A 20796-nucleotide genomic window follows, 5' to 3' on the forward strand; every position below is an offset into this window, starting at 1 on the left:
GAGATTTATTTCGTTATATTTTTTTTGTGGGATAAAAAAGAAATTCATTTGCAAATATTTATTTTTGAAATATGCTAGGAATAGGAAGAGATCTCTTAAAAAAAATACTTTTTGTAAAATAATTTAAAGTACTTTTTGAAAAAGAAATTTTTAAGAAATAACTTTAAACGAATTTGGAAAGGTAGTTTCTCAAAAATTTATTTTTTTGGAATGCACTTTCTTAAAATTAAGCTTTCCTTAAAATTAACTTTCTTTAAAGGGCACTTTTCTAAATACGTACTTACTATTTTTTAAACGATTTTTTTTAAAATTTACTTTCCTTAAAAATATAACTTTTAAAAAGGTTTTTTCTAAAAAGGTACCCTTTATTAAAATTTATTTTTTTAAAAAAATACCATTTCGTAAAAAGCAAACACATTCTTAAAAAAGTGCTCTTTGTGAAAAGGTACTTTCTTAAAAAGATACTTTCTTAAAAGGTACTTTCTTAAAAAGGTACTCCTTTAAAAGGTACTTTCTTAAAAAGGTACTTTCTTAAAAAGGTACTTTCTTAAAAAGGTACTTTCTTATAAAGGTACTTTCTTAATAAGGTAGTTACTTATAAAGGTACTTAAAATGTACATTCTTAAAAAGGTACTTTCTTAAAAATGTACTTTCTTAAAAAGGTACTTTCTTAAAAATGTACTTTCTTAAAAAAGGTACTTTCTTAAAAAGGTACTTTCTTAAAAATGTACTTTCTTAAAAAAGGTACTTTCTTAAAAAGGTACTTTCTTAAAAAGGTTATTTCGTAAAAATGTACTCTTTGTGAAAAGGTACTTTCTTAAAAAGATAATTCTTTCAAATGATATTTAATTTGAACTTTTTAGAAAGGTACTTTTTTGTTTTATTAAAAAATACTCGATCAAAATAGCACCTGAAGATACTTTCTTAGCATATTTGTTTAAAGGCCATTTTTATAAATGGTACTTTATTTAAAAAAGCTCCTTTTTTCAAATGGAATTTTATTTAAACTTTCTTGGTACATTTTTGGTTTATTTAAAAATGCTATTTTAAAATAGCATTGCAAAGGCTTTTTTCCTTAGTTGTGGTTTAAAAATCCTCTTTAAAAATTATACTATTTGTTTAAAATGGTGCTTTTTTTCAAATGGTACTTTATTTAAATTTTTTAAATTGATATTTTTCAAAATTAATGTTTTATTATAAAAAAAAACTTAAAAAAAACTAAATTTTTTCTTGAAGGCCCTTTCTCTAAAAGGTACTATTTACTAAAAAGTAATTCCTTAAAAAGATATTGTGCTCTTTCAAAAAGCAACTCCTTTTACGTTATTTAATCATGGTACTTTATTTAAACTTTTTTCAATAAGGCACCTTTTCTTAGGCACAATATATAATGGGCAGCTTAAATTTCCGTTTTAGTTTTTAAAACTTTAATATTCAAAATATCTAGCTATTTTTAATGAATTAATATTTAGTTAAGTATATTTACTAACATTTTAATTATACATTAGTGGCGTGAAAAATGATTGTTAAATGAGCGCTCATAAAGAACATTCTCTTATACATTCAGTAAGCAATGGACTTGGTCCAATCCTAAAAATAATAACTTCGTAATTATTCCTATTTTATTTACTTACTTTTTAAAACGTACATATTTATATTTTTAAGTTTAATCTTAAACTCAACTAAGTTTTAAACAAAAGTTTCAAATTTCTTTTAAAATATTTATTTGTTGATATTTGTTTCAAATGATGGTTAAATATAATCATCATAACTGATTGCATGAGTTTATTTTTTTGTTTAAAAATTTCTTTAATTAGTAATAACATACAAATTATAAACTTATAACATAAATTATACATTCCCTTAGGTTTTGCACTTATTTTAAACAACAAAAAGAAAATACTAGAACACAATTACAAACCATATTAATTAACATAATATTAAAATTAAATTGTTGAAAATGTTTATAAGAATATTTGATAAAATGATGTTATAAAAATATACATATACAAAAATTTCTTTGATTTTGATGATTGTTATAAAAATATTTGTTTTGTTTGTTTGAACTATTATCATTTAAAGGATATAAAATGATTTACACTAAGTACCAGTTTTAAATTAAATGTTTTAATTTATAAATTCGCCAAATAACTATAGATATACGAAGAAGCTCTTTATTTATTATCTTTGGAGTATAAATGCTTCTGTTTTTCTTTTTTTATTTTTTTGAAAGAAAGAAAAAAGTACTTTAATTACTAAGTACTTTTATTGTAAGCATTACTGGCCATTTTTTTAAGATTCTCCGCCTCATTGCCTGTAGCTTCAACCATTTGTCTTAAAGCTCCACTGGGATTTTTTAATAGTAAATGAGGCACATCAAATTCCCGGGCACAGCCATTATCCATCACCAGCATACGATCAGAATCCATGACGGTCTGTAAACGATGTGCTACTGTAAGTACAGTGCAGTGTTTGAATTTAACGCGTATAGCTCGTTGTATAAGGGCGTCAGTTCTGAAAATAGGACAATTTAAATGTAAGTATTTTTAAGTTTTTCAATTTTAAATAAAGCAATAAGCTTTTACGAAATATTTTCGTTTTCAAAATCGAAAAATTTTACTAATTGATGACAGATATTTTCAGTTATAAAAAGAAACGCTCCCGTTCTGAACATCGAGTGATTCCAAAACGAATTATTTATTAACAAATTTTGTTTTATTAACAGGTTTGTTTGATTAAAAGTAAAAAAGTTATTTTTGTTTTAAAAGATATTTTTTTAAAAACGTCCAATTAAAAAACAAAAAATTTTAGCCTGTTTCACAATATCGAATGAAAGATTTCGATCGCATTTTAAGCGAAAGAAAAAACTGATTTTGAACGAATCAGTTTTTTTTCGCTTAGAATGCGAACGAAATCATTCATTCGATATTGTGAAACAGGCTATTACTCTCCCAAAATATGTGAATTAGTTTTAAAAACGAAAACGTTACTTGGATACTGTTTACAGAACAGAGGGAAAATGATTTTTATATCCGTTCCAAAACTTAGTGTTATATAAACAGCCCTGTTCTGTAAATCATTACTCGGATTCGCTTTATAAAACAGGGCTGCTTCTTGACAACATTCACTCACTGTGGATCCACATTGGCAGTAGCTTCGTCTAAAACTAAAATTTTATTATTACGCAAAACAGCTCTGGCCAAACAGATAAGCTGACGTTGGCCCACACTAAAGTTGCTGCCACGTTCAGTAACCAAGAAATCCAAACCAGGTATAGCTGTTTTTAATTCAACCTAAAACACAAAAAATAGAAAAACAATCAAAAATAAATTAAATGCTCCAAAAAAAAAAACCAAACTCTACTAACATCTTCTAAAGCTTTCCATATATCCGCATCCGAATATTTCTCAAAAGGATCCAAATTGTAGCGTATCGTGGCCGAAAACAGAACAGGATCTTGAGGTATAATTGAAATTTTCGAGCGCAATGACTCTAAAGTAATATCACCAGTGTCTATGCCGTCTATGACAATGCCACCCTCTATATAAGCCAAACGAAAGAGGACTCCAATTAAAGAGGATTTGCCAGCCCCAGTACGACCCACAATGCCCACCTTCCAGGCGGGTTGTATAACAATGTTTAGATCCTTAAGCACGGGCTCGCCATTGGGATCATAGCGACAATACATGTGGCGAAATTCGATAAGACCATGTGTTGGCCAATTCGAAGGTGGTAGTTTTGTTACACTGTTTTCCTGTTCAAGATCGGTGTATTGCAAGACACGCTCCACGCTGGTCATTTGTTGCAGAGATTCAGCCACTTGTCTAACGCCATACTGCACCATGCCGGTGAGAATCATGGCCTGAGATATAGCCAAACCCATATTACCGCTATAGGTTTCTATAAAACAATTTATGAATAATATTTTATAAGATTTGTATGATTTTAAAAATACTTACGTCCACTTAACAGTATAAAACTAAAGGTTACCGAGGTTAGAAAACAACAGCTAACACAATCCAACCATAAACCCAAGGCGGTATTCGAAGCCATGGTCAATTGCCAAACACTGCTGTGTACATCTTGTAGATTATCAAACTCTTTGGCTACAGTATCCTGTAAACTACGAGATCTAATGGTGGCTATACCCGAAAGTGTGGCCGATAAATGAGAGAAAACCGGACTACGGCCTAAATTTTAAAGAAAACTTATTATTTAGAAACATTTGAAATATAAAACTACAATAAAACACTTACATATGCCTTCTAAACGCTTAAGATCTTGCGATGGCCTTAAATATACCTTTAATATCAACATATCTATAATGGCCACCACCAGTATGGCCAGCAATAAGATGGGATTTACAATGCATATAACAATTAGAATACCAAACATAACTAATGCAATTTGTATGAAATCCATCATGGCTTTGGGTAAAAATTCATCTATGGCACCCATATCTTTTGAGAAACGATTCAATATACGACCCGAGGGATTTTGATCAAAGAAACGCATTGTGGCATTGAGTATGGAGCAGAACATGCGATCATGCAGCACTTTTGAGGCATGCATGCAGATTTTAAAGAATAAAAAGCCACGGAAAGTAGTCATCTGGAAGTTGGAGATACAAAATGTAAGTAAATTAAAAAGAAATAAAGCCTTAAACTAAAGGTAGGTTCACACATGACAATTAATTGACGAAAAAGACGTAACCACTAACTAAAATACATTTGAATTCTTTTATTTATTTCAAAAACTTATTTTACTTAGGATGATTCAAAACAAACAATTTAGTTTTATTTTATTTGAAGCTGTTTGATCTTACAAAACACTTCAAACAAATTTGTGTTAAAAAAAATTGGTTACGTTTTTTTGAGCAAATATTTGTCATGTGTGACCCTACAATAATAGTTTTTGTTGTTTAACGTGTATTATTTTCAATTGAAATATTGTAGATAAATTCAATGAAAATTATTTTTGAAGAATAAAATAGTTTCTATGCGAACTTCACTGGTTATTTAGACAATGTCATCAGAAAACCTTTTTCCAAATCTTTTTTAGGAAATTTTATTTTTATACTCTTCACCATGAGTGGAAGAAACATAAATTTCTAATTCCGTAATTCACATATTTTTCATTTGCGACCCCACAAAGTGGAGTCGATATAGACATGTAGGTGTTTTCGAAGCCCTCAAATAACTTACAAACATGACTGATTAATATGTCGGATAGAGTCCTGATTCGAAATTTTTGGGAATTTCTTAAACTCTCTTGCTTTCTCCCAAATGTTGTGTTTTTACAGTAACTGTCTCACGGAATTATGTTGTACTTTTTGAAACTTCTGATTTATTAATTGAATATTTATCACACATCGTTGTTTGCTTCAATACAAAAGCTAATTTTTTCACCCTAAAATTTTTTTCATCAAATGTTTTGAACCATAGAGAACATAGAGCGGAAACTAGAAAAAAAACTCAAACAAAAATATTACTCAAAATAATCACACATACGAGTGTTGTTTTTGTTTTCACATAGTTTTTTCTACTAATACATTCTCCCCACTTAGGTTTTTGACAACTGAGTTAGGTATTTGACAGGAAAGTTTCCGCTCTATGTCTATTATCTATGTTTTGAACCAAAATAGTTTTGTTTTATCTTTATATTAAAGTATGCTTTCATGAAGTGTATAAAATATTATTTTGCAGTCCGAATCTTGAACTCATGTTGAAAACTGAAATTTTTAAAAAAGTTTCCATTGTATTTGCTGTACAAACAGTTCCATTTTTATCAAAGGGGTTCAGAAAGTTCATTTCAATGTACAGACGTACATGAGTATTTAAGTCGAATACCCTCTCTATATAAGATCATAAATTTAAGATATATTCTAATGAAATATAGAACTTACAATTACTACACCAACTATTAAAGCTCCATAGATGTAAAGGCACTCATAGGTCGTTAAAATAGTGGTCTGATTCGTTGAACGCAAATATTCCTGCTGCGTCCATATATTAACAAAATAATCTGAACCACTGCAAACAACCTGAGACATCAGCATTACAAAAACCATAAAACTAAAGCCCATTAAAGAACTGCCAGCACGAAAATATTCCCACCAAACACGGCCACTAACACCACCCTCGGCCTGTTCTTCAGCCGCTTCTTTGCAATCAATCACTTCACGTTCTAAACTTTCCTATAAAAACAACAACAACACAGTAAACAAATTTTCCATGAAACACTCAAAACAAAACTTACAGATTTCCTTGAGAAGGAGCCACTAGTACTTGATCTACGAATGGGTTGATAGCCAGCATCATATTGCCCATCCATAAATGGTATATCATCATCTTCCTCATACACCATTTGATCTTCTGATGCGGAACTACTGTCTCCCTTGGTAAGTTTGGGACGTTCCAGTAACTTGGCAAAATCCAATTCACTAGAAATCAAATCGTTATAAGTACCCTGCCGTGAAATTTTACCATTCTCCATAATAACAATCCAATCGGCCTCGGTTAGAAAGTGAATTTGATGGGTTACCAAAATACGGGTGGCCTTTTCACCGGCCAAACGTCCCTTGGGACCTATAACCTCATCAAATAAATGGCGACCCACATGAGCATCTACCGCACTTAAGGGATCATCTAATAGATAAACAGAGGCTGGTTTATAAATGGCACGCGCCAGACTGATGCGAGCTCTTTGGCCACCCGACAAAGAAGCACCTCTTTCGCCCACTATGGTTTTATCGCCATTTTGTAATTGCTCGAAATCCGTAGATAAGGCACAACATTTAGTAACATCTCGGTAACGTTTGCGTTCATAGGTCTCGCCAAATAATATATTATTGCGCACAGTACCCGTAAAAAGCCAGGGTTCCTGGGCAGCATAAGATAAATCTCCCTGAACCACCACCTCACCCTCTGTTATGGGTAGTTCTCCTAAAATTAGTTGTATAATGGAGCTCTACAAAAGTAGAATTTTAGTAATTATATCATATGTTCCATATTTATTCCAAAAAAATTACCTTTCCCGCTCCTACTGGCCCTATAACCGCACACAATTGTCCTTTCGGTATTACCAAATTAATATCCTCTAAAGTTTTGTTTGGCTTCGTAGCATCCCAATTTGCGCCCACCTGTTTAAGTACCACGGCTTCTTTTTCACCCTCATTATTGTTCTTGTAAGTAACACCGGCAGGTTTATCGTCACAGCCTTCCTGCTGCAGATACGTTTGTATACGCTTCAGCGACACCAAAGCTTCGGCACCAAACGACACGGCCAATGGATACCAAATGGCTGCCACCAATTGCAGGATATTGTAATAACCCGCCATGGAAAACACTATATCGGCGGAGATTATTTTTCCCATAAGAACAGCAGCAGCTATTGTAATATACAGCGTGGAACGTTCGGTAAAAACCATGGTACTCAAATAGAAACCACGCAAATAGGATGCGTAACGAATCTGTTTGATTTCTTTGCGTCTAGCCTCTTTGACCACATTCTGAAAAGGTTTCTCCCAGGCATACATTTTAATCACCTGTATACCTTGCACCAATTCATTCATTATGCCAACTCTGGCATCGGTTCTTTCGGCTATTTTCATGCGCAATTTAGAGGCCAATTTACTGAGACCCGTCTGGACGGGTATAGTTTTCAGCAGTAAACCCACTACACCCACCACAGCGGCCAAACCAACTTTAGTTGAGATTAAGTAACAAATAAGTACTGCCTGTAGCGGCATTATCCATATCCAGTGCACAAAAATGAAACCATAGTCTAAACGATTGACATCGTTGGACAACAAATTGATAAGATAACCAGCCGGAGTCTGACCAGCAGCTTTCATGGACAGGCTGATTGTCTGAAATTTATAAGTGTTAATAAATTGTGAAAGAATTAAGTTTTCGGGATTGAAATTGTAAATTGATTTACATATTTAAAATTTATTAACAAACCTTGCGATATATTAAAGAGCAGCAGGCTATACGCATGCGTGCACCCATCAATCTTTGCCTTAAATCCACATGATGTATTAGAAAACATCCCAGCAGCGTGGATAGCACCAGTATAGCTCCCAAAGAGTTAACATCATCCCACATTGTTTGTATTTCATCTGTAAAGCCCTCAGTAAATGTCTGGTTACTAACAGTGCCCAGAGTACTGGCGATATCATTGTTAGGTAATTTTTCATTAACATCCAATGCATTTAAACTGTCTAGAAATAAAAAGGTTGCAGTTTTTTAAATTTTGGTGAAGATTTCAACAAGCAGCCAAATAACTAATGTACCACAATTGGCAAAGCATTACAATCACCACTTTTTAGCCAAAATGTTCTGCTATTTTCCAAAAACACTAATGTTTTACAAAAAAACAACAATTTTAGAAAAAAAAAAACTCACAAAACCAAAAATATAACAAATTCTACGAAAGTATCACATGGATCGTTAGGTTATACCTCGCCAAGGTTGGTTAATATGTAGCTGCCCTGGAATCTGTGCCTTTTGACATTCGCAGAGAAGGTGGTAAATTTTTTCTTTGTTTCCCTATCCTTACAGCTACTACAATGATCATTAAACGGAAGGCCAAGGCGATTTGCAAGCTTCCCTAGCATCCAGTGCGCGTCGATTACGGGTTATTAACTTGGCCACATTACATGTATCTATGTTGCGCCATCATTTATCAGCCTTTGTAAAAAAGTGTCTGAAGATAATACTTTTAATAGTACCCAGTGGAATTGCTGCTGGAACCACATTGGAGATATCCAAAGCAGATCCCATTCTGCCTGTTCAAAACACTACAACCAATACCACAGCTCATTTTAGAACTAGTTTCATATTCGTACACGAGATTACCCCTACATCACCCATCACTCCTGGAGGAAACTAAGACTTTGAACACCCTATCAAAATCAATATATGGAGTAGGTACATTATATAGTCCGAAGGTTGGTTTACGATCGAAGGCAGAAGGCCCAGAATCCTCCCGTGGCCATATGTTCTCGATATCCAACATCCAGAATTGGACTATGTTGGGACTAAGTCCCCATTTTTAACCAAATAATAGGCCGCCGTTGCCCCCTCAACCCTGTGTTGAGTATTCAGTTTCCATGATAGTTTAGAGTCCAGGATAATACCTAGATATTTCGCATTATTTAAATCCGCTATAGTTCCTGTTATGTTGATATCTAAATTCGGGAAAATCGGACCACAAAAGGCTGAAATATAAGCAGAACACCATGACTACCTCGATGTTTTACCTATTTTTGTTATGTTTTCACCAAAAAATTGTTTTTCACTTAATAACCCTAAGTATTCTACCCTGTATTGAAACTTCGAAATCGCTAAAGCTGAAGGTCCACACCACGCGTTTTCAGCTGATTTTGACAATTTATATTCGTTTTTTAATGTGTATTTTTCAATTTTAATAAATTAAAACAAGTTTAATGGTGAAAAAATAAATAAAAGCTGCAAAAAACGCGAAGTTTTTTTAATAATAAAACAAAAAATTGACGCTTAAAAAGTGCAAAGTGCGTCGCGTGCAATTTGAAGCGTAAAATGCGAAATAGGTATGAAAAGCACGCAATGCTTTGACGCGAAGACGTGTGGACCTCCAGCTTAACTTCAGAAAATACAAAATAACAAGAAAAAGTGCTAATTTTACACAAAAATAATGATTAATCGTTAAATTAAAAACAAATATTTTTCCCTTATAGTTTTCTGCTATAGCAATCCCAATAATAATTTTTGCTAAAATTCATTTTTAAAACAACTGTAATTCAAGCCTTGAATTACAGTTGTATTACACTTAATATCAATAACTTTATTCAGTAAAATCGAAAAATAAATTCCAGCCACATGTTTTTTGTCAAGTCAAATTCCAATAAAATGTTCAAGTGCTTGATTTTTTAGATCTTTAGTGCTTATTGGGATTTATTACAATTTCATTATAACTGCAAATAAAACTGCTTATCTAAATATGAACAAATTTTATTTATGAGCTACAAAACATTTGACTTTAAAAATGAAGAAAAAATAATAATCTTTAAAAATCTCAAATTTCAAATATGCAATTGTTATTTTTATTTCATTTTTTCGTTGTAAATAAAAAGTTTAATTTTCAATAGTTTTTAATTATAATCGTAACAAATCTAAAAATGTTTTTTTAATCATTTTTTTTGCATTATCAATAAAAATTTTCAGTACGTATTCATAAAGAATCTTAAATTACATTTAATAAGTGTTTCTGTTTTTGTTTTAAATAATAAAGATTGTGTCAATTTTTTAGTATTACATTATGTGGAGCCATAATCTTTGATTAAAAGAATTGATTGAATTAACTAAATGAAGTGCTATTAATTATAAATAGTTAAGCACACCTAAAAAATAAACACTATAAATAAACATTTCAAAAAGTTTCCACCAAATACGTACATACATATCTATTTGAATGTAAACAAATATTATTTACCGGCATTATTTATGCTACGAATAAAAAGAAAAATAAACGTTTGTCTTCGATAACGATGTATAACATAAATTAATAATATCTTATCTTCAGGGCAAGTTTAAAATGCATAAACAAATTCAAAATAAGCAATCAAAAAAGCTCAAAAAATAGGAAATCCAAAATGAAAATAACTTAAATTTTAAAAAAAAAAAAATATTAAAAAAAATTTCATGACAAAATTATTTTCGAAATTGTTTACAAATTGATTTTTTGGTATTTTTATAATATTTGGGTTGAAATCTTCTAAAAAAATAGTGAGAATGTTTTAAAAAACAAAACTATGAAAACAATATATTATTATATTATCTTATATACTCTTCACCAAATTATACTTCAAAATACAAATTTTAAATATTTTTAGGTAAACAAAATTTATTTTTTTCCCAAGTTGTTTTTTTTAATTTTTTGGAAAAAAAAATTTGGAATTGTTATTTAAAATTTTTTTTAAATTTGAAATTTTTTTTTTAAATTTTAAAAATTTTTTATTCTTAAAGTTTTAAAAAATTTTTTGCTTTTTAAATTTTTTTTGGTGAAAAAAAATTCGGGTTAAAAAATATTTTTTTCCGATTTTGACCCATTGTAGGTTTAACTTACTATGGTCTTATATACGTCGTTGCAAAGGTCTTAGAAATATCTATCATTAGATATCCATATTGTCTATATTAATGACTTAGTAATCCAGATATATGTAGGTCAAAAATCGAGGTTGTCCAGGTTTTTTCCTCATATCTCAGCCATTTGTGGACCGATTTTGCTGATTTGAAATAGGAAACTTCTCGAAAGCATATCTGACATTCGGAATTATTGAAGATTTGGCTCCCGAAGATATCTGGGGTCTTCAGAAAATTGATTTCAACAGACAGACGGACAGACATACAGATGCACATGGCTTAATCGACTCCGCTATCTATAAGGATCCAGAATATATATACGTTATAGGGTCGGAAAATTGTATTGTGGAAATTACAAACTTATATATACCCTTCTCACGAAGGTGAAGGGTATAAGAAAACCAAGTAAGATAGGTATGGGGACGAGTCAATAAGTGATTTTGTAAATGAAAAACAGGTTTTTGGATAAAAAATCATTTTATTTTACAACATAGTCCTGTGAGCTCTATACGTTTCTCCAATTCTCTTATCCTTTCCAAAAAATAAGATTAAAAAATTAGTATTTGTTCGTGTGATGATTTCATCGTTGGAGTCAAATCTCTTTCCGCCGATCCATTTCTTCAGGTTTAGAAACAAGAAATAGTCTCTAGGGTGAATGAGGGAGCCTAATTCATGGATTTTTGCAACATATGTATATGCATTGTACTGGTGAAAAAGGACTTTTTTCTTGCCCAAATGCGGATTTTTTTAAATCATTTTTAAAATCATCGACCCAATAAGCTGGCATAATATTCACCATTGATTGTTTTACCCTTTTGAAGGTAGTCAATGTGGATTATACCGCGTGCATTCCATAAAACGGTCGCCATGACTTTATTGGCTGACAATTCCACCGATTCACCCCTAGAAACCGACTGTTTTGACCGATGTTACGTCTCTGAAGTGTTGTGGTGGATACACGTTTCATTCGCGGTTACGAAACGGTGCAAAAATGCCAAACACTCTTGCGAAGTTGTAACGATTACGTTTGTCTTTCGGATAGCATTCTCATACCCAAGTGGTCATGTGAAATTGAAACCACTGAGCCATATAGATGCCTATGGCGCGCCATAATCTCTCACACTTTCAATCTCCGATTGACCAACCATATGGTGATTTTTTTCAATTGTTTCTTGTGTAGAGACCTCATCTGGGCGTTCATAACGTTAGGCATCTTCCGTACTTGTAAGTCCACAACAAAATTCAGTAAACCACATTTTTACCTTTGAAATTTATGGTGCAGGGTTCCCATAGTATTTATCAAGCTTAATGTTAGTTTGAGTGATGGCTTTCGCCACACTTTATTTCAGCCTTCTATTATTCAGCATAATCTCCAACAAACTGAAACTTTTAAATTTTAATAGATGGATAGATTTTAGGATTTTTAGGATTTGGATTTTGTGGGTCTGTGTTGAATATTTCTATGTGTTACAAACGGAATGCCAAAATCAATCAACCCCCATATTTTTTGATGGTGGCTATAACAACACTCGTATGTGATTATTTTTAATATTTTTATTGTTTCCGTTTTTTTCTATTTTCCGTTCTATATGTATCTCTCTATGGAACTTATTCATAATTTTTTTTTTGTTTTCTAAAAACTTATAAAATGTTTGCTTGAAAAACTAGCCCTGCTTATCATATAATCATCATAACACTCCTCAGTATTCAGTATTCAATTATTTTGTTATTAAAACTACACACATTTTTATGCTACTTACTGGCCTCATTGTTGTTGTTATTATTCGAATTGACATCAATGGAACGAGTACTGCGATGGGTTAAATTATCGTAAGGCAACTGGGTATCGAATGTGTTGTTTATACTATTTGTAGGCTTTTGAAATTGCAGCAATAATTGAGCCAATACAGCGGGTATAAGAGATCTGTTATAGAAGTTAAATAAAATAAACAATTAATGAGAATTTGTTTTATGTGTTTTTAAGAAATGCTACTACACACTTGATGACAATATAAATAAGACTAATTAAACCATCGACAATAGCTGAACGCCAGAATGTCTTAAGAATAGCATTACGCAACAGGGGTTGACGATTTTTGGAACGAGCAGTTTCCACTTCTTTATACCAGTGTCTAGAAAGAAGAAGTAATAAGTCAGCATATAATTTCATTTAAAATATTGTAATTTACACTAACCTTTCCAATTCATCGCCCAGTTCTTCGGAACAATCTTCTGGCAAACATTTTGTTAGATCATCTGTGTTGAGACCCTTGCGTGAGCCCTTGTACAGCAAAGGTATGGACCAACCAAAAATTAATTGTGACAATATGTTGGCATATCTGCGCGGATTTTCTTTTTGTGGCTTCTGCGAACTATCCATACTGTTTTAAATTCTTAAAGCTATTAAAAAAAGAAATATGTATGAAAATTTATCAATTATCTGTTTATCATATCTGTCTACAACTTTTTATTTTATATATTTTCTAGATAACAAAAACTGCCTTTATACATAATTGAGAACAAATATTAGGTTATGGCACAGATAAACTTCTGTGTAGTTGTGATTTACTTTATGTGTCTGTTCCGAACCGTTTTGTTATGTTAGTCAATTCCTAGACATCTTGTAAATAAAATGTATTATATTTAAATGTATGAAAAAAAAGCTCTACTCTAATGCAATCAAAATGAATTCTTATCACCCAAATGAGTGCATTTGTTTTTGTTTTGATGCAGTACAACGCTCCATTACATTTCAAATCATCTCAACTCATAAAAGCATGGTCTCCAAAGACCTTGTATTTTAACCTAAATTGCAATGATCGTTCCGTTGTACAATTCAAATTTCATCAACAAGAATTTCATTTAATTTGAGATTGCAACAAAAGTTATTCATTGTGTTTCATTTCAGATTTGAATATGATGAGTACAATGAGCATATTTCTTTTATTTTTAATTAATTTGTGTGTCAATATTTGGCTTATGACTTCTTTTCAAAGTGTTTGTATAAAAACAATATAAAAATAAAGTCATTGTACCATTTATGCCATTTACGTCGGAATGTCTTGTCAAACAAGTATTTAGATAAGAGAATATTACTGGTATTTAATTATTTGGCAAATCATTAACAATTATAAATATAAGTCAATAACATTATCATTTTTTTTTGACAAATCCTCAGACAGTGTTATTAATAGGTTAAATAATAATTATAATAAACAATATAATTGGGCTATGTTCAAAATGCTTGAAAATGGAGCAGATTGTTTGGTATTAGAGTTTTTCACGGGAATTCCCGGGAATGAATTTTCAATCACGAAATTCCCGGGAAATTGTGCAAGAATTCCCGGGAATTATTTTCCTTAGTTTTATGTGATGTTTTTTGAACTTGACTTTCTCTAAAAGAAGCTTAAAGCTCCAAAACAAATACAGAAAATTCACACAACATAAAGATTTAACCCAAATAGACCAATAACAAGTTCATTATTCAAAATATTCCAAAAACTCGTGAATGTTCAGGGTTGTCACAGAATTCTATTTCGATCGAAAGTGGAATTATTTTAGTATTTTGCTTTTTCACAAAGAGTAAAACAAAAATTTTTGGAATAAAACCACCTTCCGTTAAATTGAATTTTGTTTAATATTATTGGATTTTCTTCAAGTTTTAATTAATATCTTTACTTAATTTTTGATTTAATAAGCAAAATATTGCCAATTCAAAATAATAAAAAAATAAAATATTTATTTTTTGCGAATTAACAGAATTAATCGGAATCTATCGATGGAAATCGAGTCAGTTTATCTCTTTATATTAAATTTTTATTGGATTTTTTATTTGTATCCAATTACATTTAAAACCAAAGAATTTTTTTTAGATTTTTAACGAAGTCTACATTCTTAAAATTGAATAATTTGTTCTAGGCTGGAATTCCCGGGATCCCAGGAAATTTCAAAATGTATCCCGATTTCCCGGGAAATGAAAAAGTGCGGGTAAAGAAAAACTATATTTGGTATCAATCAGCTTTTAAATTTAACATTTACCTTTTATATATTTAAATTTTTTTTTAAAATATGGGGGTAAAGTTTAATTTAATTTTAAGTATGTAATCATTTACTTTTATCGATGTAAAATAAACAGGATATTTCAATTTTTGGCCCTTTTCGTGACTCCATATTTTGTTGGATATCCCTTGTTTTTTATTACTGCTTCACTGCGACTATGCACTGAACCAATTAAATAATCAATCGTCTCCTTTGAAATATTTTAACATTCCCTTATAAAGTTTTCTTCGTGGTATAATTTTGAGCCCGTATTTTGTGATCTACAACGGGGTGCGTGTTTCACCTCAAAACACGCACCCCGTTGGTGTCATTGTCGAGCTTGAATCTCGAAACTAGGGCCATATTTCCCTTAGACAAAGGCGGCTAAATGACATAGTTCTTTTAAGCTCTATGCACTTTGTTCAACGTTTCTCCAATTTTGTTTATCCCTTCCAACAAAATATGATTTTTCGAGGAATTTTTTGTGAGATGAATCCATCGTTGGAGTCAAATCTCTTTCCGCCGAGACATTTCTTCAGGATTGAAAACAAGAAATGTTCACTCGTGGCTAACTACGGAGAATAGGGCGGAAAAGGTAGCATTTCGTAGTCTAATTCATGGATTTTTGGAATGGAAACTGCACATGTGTGTACCCTTTTGTGCACCCGATTGTGAGCAAACGTGGTAGCCATCGTGCGGAATGCTTTCTTATACCCAAGTGATCATTCAAAATTGAAACTACTGAGCCATGTGAGATGCCTATGGCTTCCACAATCTCTCACACTTTCAATATCCGATCGGCCAACACCTTATCGTGAATTAATAGTGCAGAGTTTCCATAGTATTTATCAAGCTTTGACTTTATTCCGCAAAAAATATTGCTTAATGAGCAGACGAAATTGTTTCACTTTTTTCCAATTTCTCCTTAAGTCACGACGTGGATGCCTGTTGACAGGAGCTCTGTTGCCCTTTTGGGAAAGCTGGGAAATTCACAAAGTCTCGGACTTGTTTACCCACCCTCGTACATAAAACCGTTTAACATAGATCTGTATCAGTGGTAACTCGGTCCCAGTATTCCATTGGCAAATTTTATAGCATCAGTACGTTATCTTTTAACACCCACCATCAAAAAAGATGGGGGTATGTATATTGATTTTGTCATTCCGTTTGTAACACATCGAAATATTCATCGCAGTCCCACAAAAGTATATATTCTGGGTGCTTTATGAAATTCTAAGATGATCTAGCTATGTCCGCCCGTCCGTAGTCTAATTCATGGATTTTTGGAATGGAAACTGCACATGTGTGTACCCTTTTGTGCACCCGATTGTGAGCAAACGTGGTAGCCATCGTGCGGAATGCTTTCTTATACCCAAGTGATCATTCAAAATTGAAACTACTGAGCCATGTGAGATGCCTATGGCTTCCACAATCTCTCACACTTTCAATATCCGATCGGCCAACACCTTATCGTGAATTAATAGTGCAGAGTTTCCATAGTATTTATCAAGCTTTGACTTTATTCCGCAAAAAATATTGCTTAATGAGCAGACGAAATTGTTTCACTTTTTTCCAATTTCTCCTTAAGTCACGACGTGGATGCCTGTTGACAGGAGCTCTGTTGCCCTTTTGGGAAAGCTGGGAAATTCACAAAGTCTCGGACTTGTTTACCCACCCTCGTACATAAAACCGTTTAACATAGATCTGTATCAGTGGTAACTCGGTCCCAGTATTCCATTGGCAAATTTTATAGCATCAGTACGTTATCTTTTAACACCCACCATCAAAAAAGATGGGGGTATGTATATTGATTTTGTCATTCCGTTTGTAACACATCGAAATATTCATCGCAGTCCCACAAAAGTATATATTCTGGGTGCTTTATGAAATTCTAAGATGATCTAGCTATGTCCGCCCGTCCGGCTGTCTGTGTCTTGAAAACACGGTAGGGCCCAAACGAAAGGTATTGGTATTGAAAATTTACCATTTTCGGTCCATGATTTCTTCTAGCCCCCATACAATGTCCCCCCGGAATTCTGTTTGAGCAGTCAGAATTATGTTGATAAAATGTTGCACAAATTAGTTCTATGTACTCTTAAATTACACTGTAAAGTATGGCGAAAATCGGGCAACATTTGTCCCTAGTCCCCATATAATGTCTCCCTCAGAAAATAACTTGAACATTCATAATTGTCTTATAATAATTAATATCGTAATATCTACCAAATTTTGTGATGATCGATTCATAATTAAAGCTACTCAACCCCATAAAACCCCCAGAATAATATTGATGGTGGGTATTAGAGTGTCAATAAAACGGACAATTCAAAAAACCGGTTTCCGGTTTAACCGAAAAGTGTGTTTTTCGGTTAAAAAAAATTATATAATTTTCTCAAAAATAAACAAAATATCTTTGTCTCCCCTTAGTAAAACAATCAAGGTACGTTAATGTTTACAATCAACATTAGGTCACTTTAGAAGTAAATGTTCTTTGTCACACAACATGTTATCATCGTTAGAACAAGGTCAATATTATTCGTGTAAACTGTTTTGTGGGTTATCTTATTCCAGCGTCATAAATTGTAATTCAAATATTGAAAATTTATATTACAGTATTTAAAGCGTATTATACGAGTATTGAGGAAGAAAGAAGTATTGTGACATCATTGAATGATTTCACACTATCGATTGCATATTCATCGACATCATAAAGACGTTTTGATAACACAGTGATACAAAAGTGAATAAAAGAAAATATGCAGGGGTTCTCATGTGGCAATTCTGTTTTGTTAAAGTCCATAGAGTTCACAAATACTTATAGTTTTACGCGATCACTTCCTTTTAACGTAATAACGGTATTCTTAAAGTTACAACTATAGAGCGGAAACTAGAAAACAAACTCAAAAAAAGAACATAAGAATTTTAAATATTAAACCAATCATCATAGGTGACTTCTTAGCAAATTTTCTGCTGCAAGTGCTCCTGCTTCCTATACTTTTATTGAGCCAAACTACGATAGGAAATAATTCTCATTTTTGTCAGTCATATGAGATTTTGGTGTTTTCACAATTGATGTAAAATGTTTAAAAATTTGCAATTTCAAATGCACAATAATGTAATTTCTATACCTGCGATAATCTTCAAAGTAAATCGCTTTCTACATTTTTTACCTAAAGGTAAACAGGTGCTGAATTTTATTTTTTTATTTTCTCTTTTTGAGATGAGTCATTCAATTAGTGTTGCCAGGGATCTGCTTTAAGTTACTTTTATCTTACAATGATATTTACAGTAGCAGATTGGTTGGGTTGATTTATGGTTTCACGGCATAATAGAACCAAGTACTCTTGACGCTTGCTAATTATTTGATAAAGATACGGTTGAATATATCTCTACTGAAAATGGGCAAATGTCCATCCTAGCTATGTTTGGCTATCTGTCTTTTAAAGGCCTAGATTCTGTTGATCAGACAATTTTGGTATTGAAAATTGGGCAATATCGGTCCACAAATAATTGGAACAAATGTTTATTGAAGGAATGGAAGCACCTAGGAGGATGAAATTATCCCCAAATATTTTCTGTAATAAGAGACCTGAATTATTGCACATGATCAGAAATGTTTGCTACTGAAAACGGAGAAATACATATGTCAATGCTAAAATAAATTAAAACAAAGTGTCCATCTGTCTGTCTGCAGAAAGCACGCTAGGGCTTAGAGGGAAGGTCCTTTGGGGATGAAATATTTTCTGTTGAACAAAAATATATGTCCGTCGTTTAAAAATAATTAAAGCACGATAAGGCCAAAATGAGAGGACCTAGGAGCATATTTTCGGTTCATCAGAAGTGGTTGGTATTGAAAATGGCGAAAATTGGGCCAACCAAAACAAAAATTAACAAAATAGGTTTCACCGGTAAAGTTTTGAAATAAAAGCTAGAGTTCTCAAATTTTACAAGAGCAATTCCACCGTTTGTATGCATATTTGAGGAAAAAATGGGATTACTACAGCGGCCGTGTTGTAAATTAAAAAATCAAATATCATCGAAACTATAATAGCTAGAGTCCTTTGAAATTTTAAGGACATTAAAATTCTTATGAATAACTATTGACCATAAATTTCCTGGGAGTATTTTAGGGGCAAAGGTAGCCAATTGCCCCTAAAATACCCATTCAGCTAAACTACCGTTACCGAAATAACAGCAATCGCCTACACTCGTAAATACCGTTACCGATATTCTATTTGAAATAATAAAAATAAAAAAATTTTGGAAAAAAAAAATTTCAAATTGTTTTTTTTTAAATTTAAAAAAAAAATTGTTTTTAATGTATTTAATTTAGGAGGAAATTAGCGCTATCGAAATACCTTCTAATTTTCATAGAAATATTTCATAAAAAAGCATAAATTCTTACTCATGCTGAACTGTAAAGTGCCTTTAAAAATGCATCTCTCTTCACACTCTTCACATTTCCCATTAGTAGTTTTTATTAATCACTCCCTAAAATTTGTTTATTTTATTTAAATAACAATTTTATTTATTTACTCAAAGTTTCCGGGAAGAAACTGAATTTAATTTCAAACAATAATAAATCAGATACAAAAACAAAAACTATTTGCCAACTTACTGAGGACAAAATTAAATAAAATTATATATTTATAAAGCAGTCGTAAATCCCATTTAAATGATAGTGTTTTTACTCGTGATTTCTGATCAAAAGCGTCTATAAAATATCAATTGTATTTGTTAGATAAATATAATGGCAACTATAGTTTATCACAAATATTAAATGTTTACACTCATATTATTTCGCGCCATTTTTTGTTAAAATACGATATGATATGATTAATGAAACTGTCACTATCACAATTCTCTGAGAGATCGTTTCTTATCATCAATAACTGTTTCTATACCGCCTTTAAAACTATTTTAACAACCCTTTATAGTTTTAATTTATGCCCGATATTTATTTAAAAGATATTAAACACACAAAAAAAAGCAAAACAATGCAGATTTTGTTATTTCTTTTTATTAGTTAGTTAGTAGATACTCTTTTATTAAAACACATTTTCTCTTTCATTCTTGCACACTTACAACTTAATGAACACAACAAACAACTCTCGATACGATACGTAGCATTTATGTGACCGAATTTTTAACTCATATGTTTTTTTTCTTCTTTTTTATTTTGTTGTTTTTTTCTTTGTATAATTAAAATTGTGTAATGGAATTTCGACGGAAAACTTTGATATGTAGATTTTCTGGCTTTTCTTTTTCACAAAACTATCGTATAAAATAATAGTTAAGCTGTTAGATTTAATGAAAATTTAGAAATTAAACACAAACTTTTGTTTTCAATTGATTTTTTTCATATTTTTTTGCTTGAAAAATACACTTTTTTTCCTTTATCCGCCCAACAGGTTATTTTCGTATTGAACACTGTGATGACGAGAGTCAAGTCAGCCACATTAATAATATTAATTACAAGCACGCTACTAGTTTATTTCGGCAAAACTCCCACCCAGCCAGCGAACACAACATTTTCCGTAAACACACCAGACGCAACTGATTCGCAAAACCAAAGTGTTGGTAATTTTTCATGTTTTGTAAACAAACAAGAGAAAACGGCACCAACATGTTCGGG

At 31.7% G+C, this 20796-nt stretch overlaps 1 protein-coding gene across 1 annotated transcript; it reads right to left on the reverse strand.

Annotated features, from left to right (window-relative positions):
• Positions 1-1704: 1704 nt before the first annotated feature.
• Positions 1705-20720, reverse strand: Cftr (CF transmembrane conductance regulator). The gene is made up of 13 exons (XM_065498891.1): positions 20247-20720; positions 13319-13523; positions 13124-13255; positions 12884-13047; positions 7962-8221; positions 7028-7867; positions 6256-6966; positions 5903-6193; positions 4254-4608; positions 3957-4187; positions 3365-3897; positions 3130-3290; positions 1705-2511 (listed from the first exon to the last, which is right to left on the reverse strand). The coding sequence occupies exons 2-13, from the start codon at positions 13501-13503 to the stop codon at positions 2253-2255; spliced, it is 4122 nt and encodes a 1373-aa protein (XP_065354963.1). The 5' UTR covers positions 13504-13523; positions 20247-20720; the 3' UTR covers positions 1705-2252.
• Positions 20721-20796: the final 76 nt, after the last annotated feature.

This window comes from Calliphora vicina, chromosome 1, assembly GCF_958450345.1.
Source record: "Calliphora vicina chromosome 1, idCalVici1.1, whole genome shotgun sequence".
NCBI classification, from domain to species: Eukaryota; Metazoa; Arthropoda; class Insecta; order Diptera; family Calliphoridae; genus Calliphora; species Calliphora vicina.

Bases quoted from the DNA above. Each gene is read 5' to 3' on its own strand.
- Cftr (XM_065498891.1), bottom strand. From the start codon at position 13,503: ATGGATAGTTCGCAGAAGCCACAAAAAGAAAATCCGCGCAGATATGCC. The intron at 4,609-5,902 runs GTAAGTTCTATA...TCCAACTTCCAG, and splicing joins TAATAGTTGGTGTAGTAATT to ATGACTACTTTCCGTGGCTT. The intron at 4,188-4,253 runs GTAAGTGTTTTA...TTTAAAATTTAG, and splicing joins TAAGCGTTTAGAAGGCATAT to GCCGTAGTCCGGTTTTCTCT.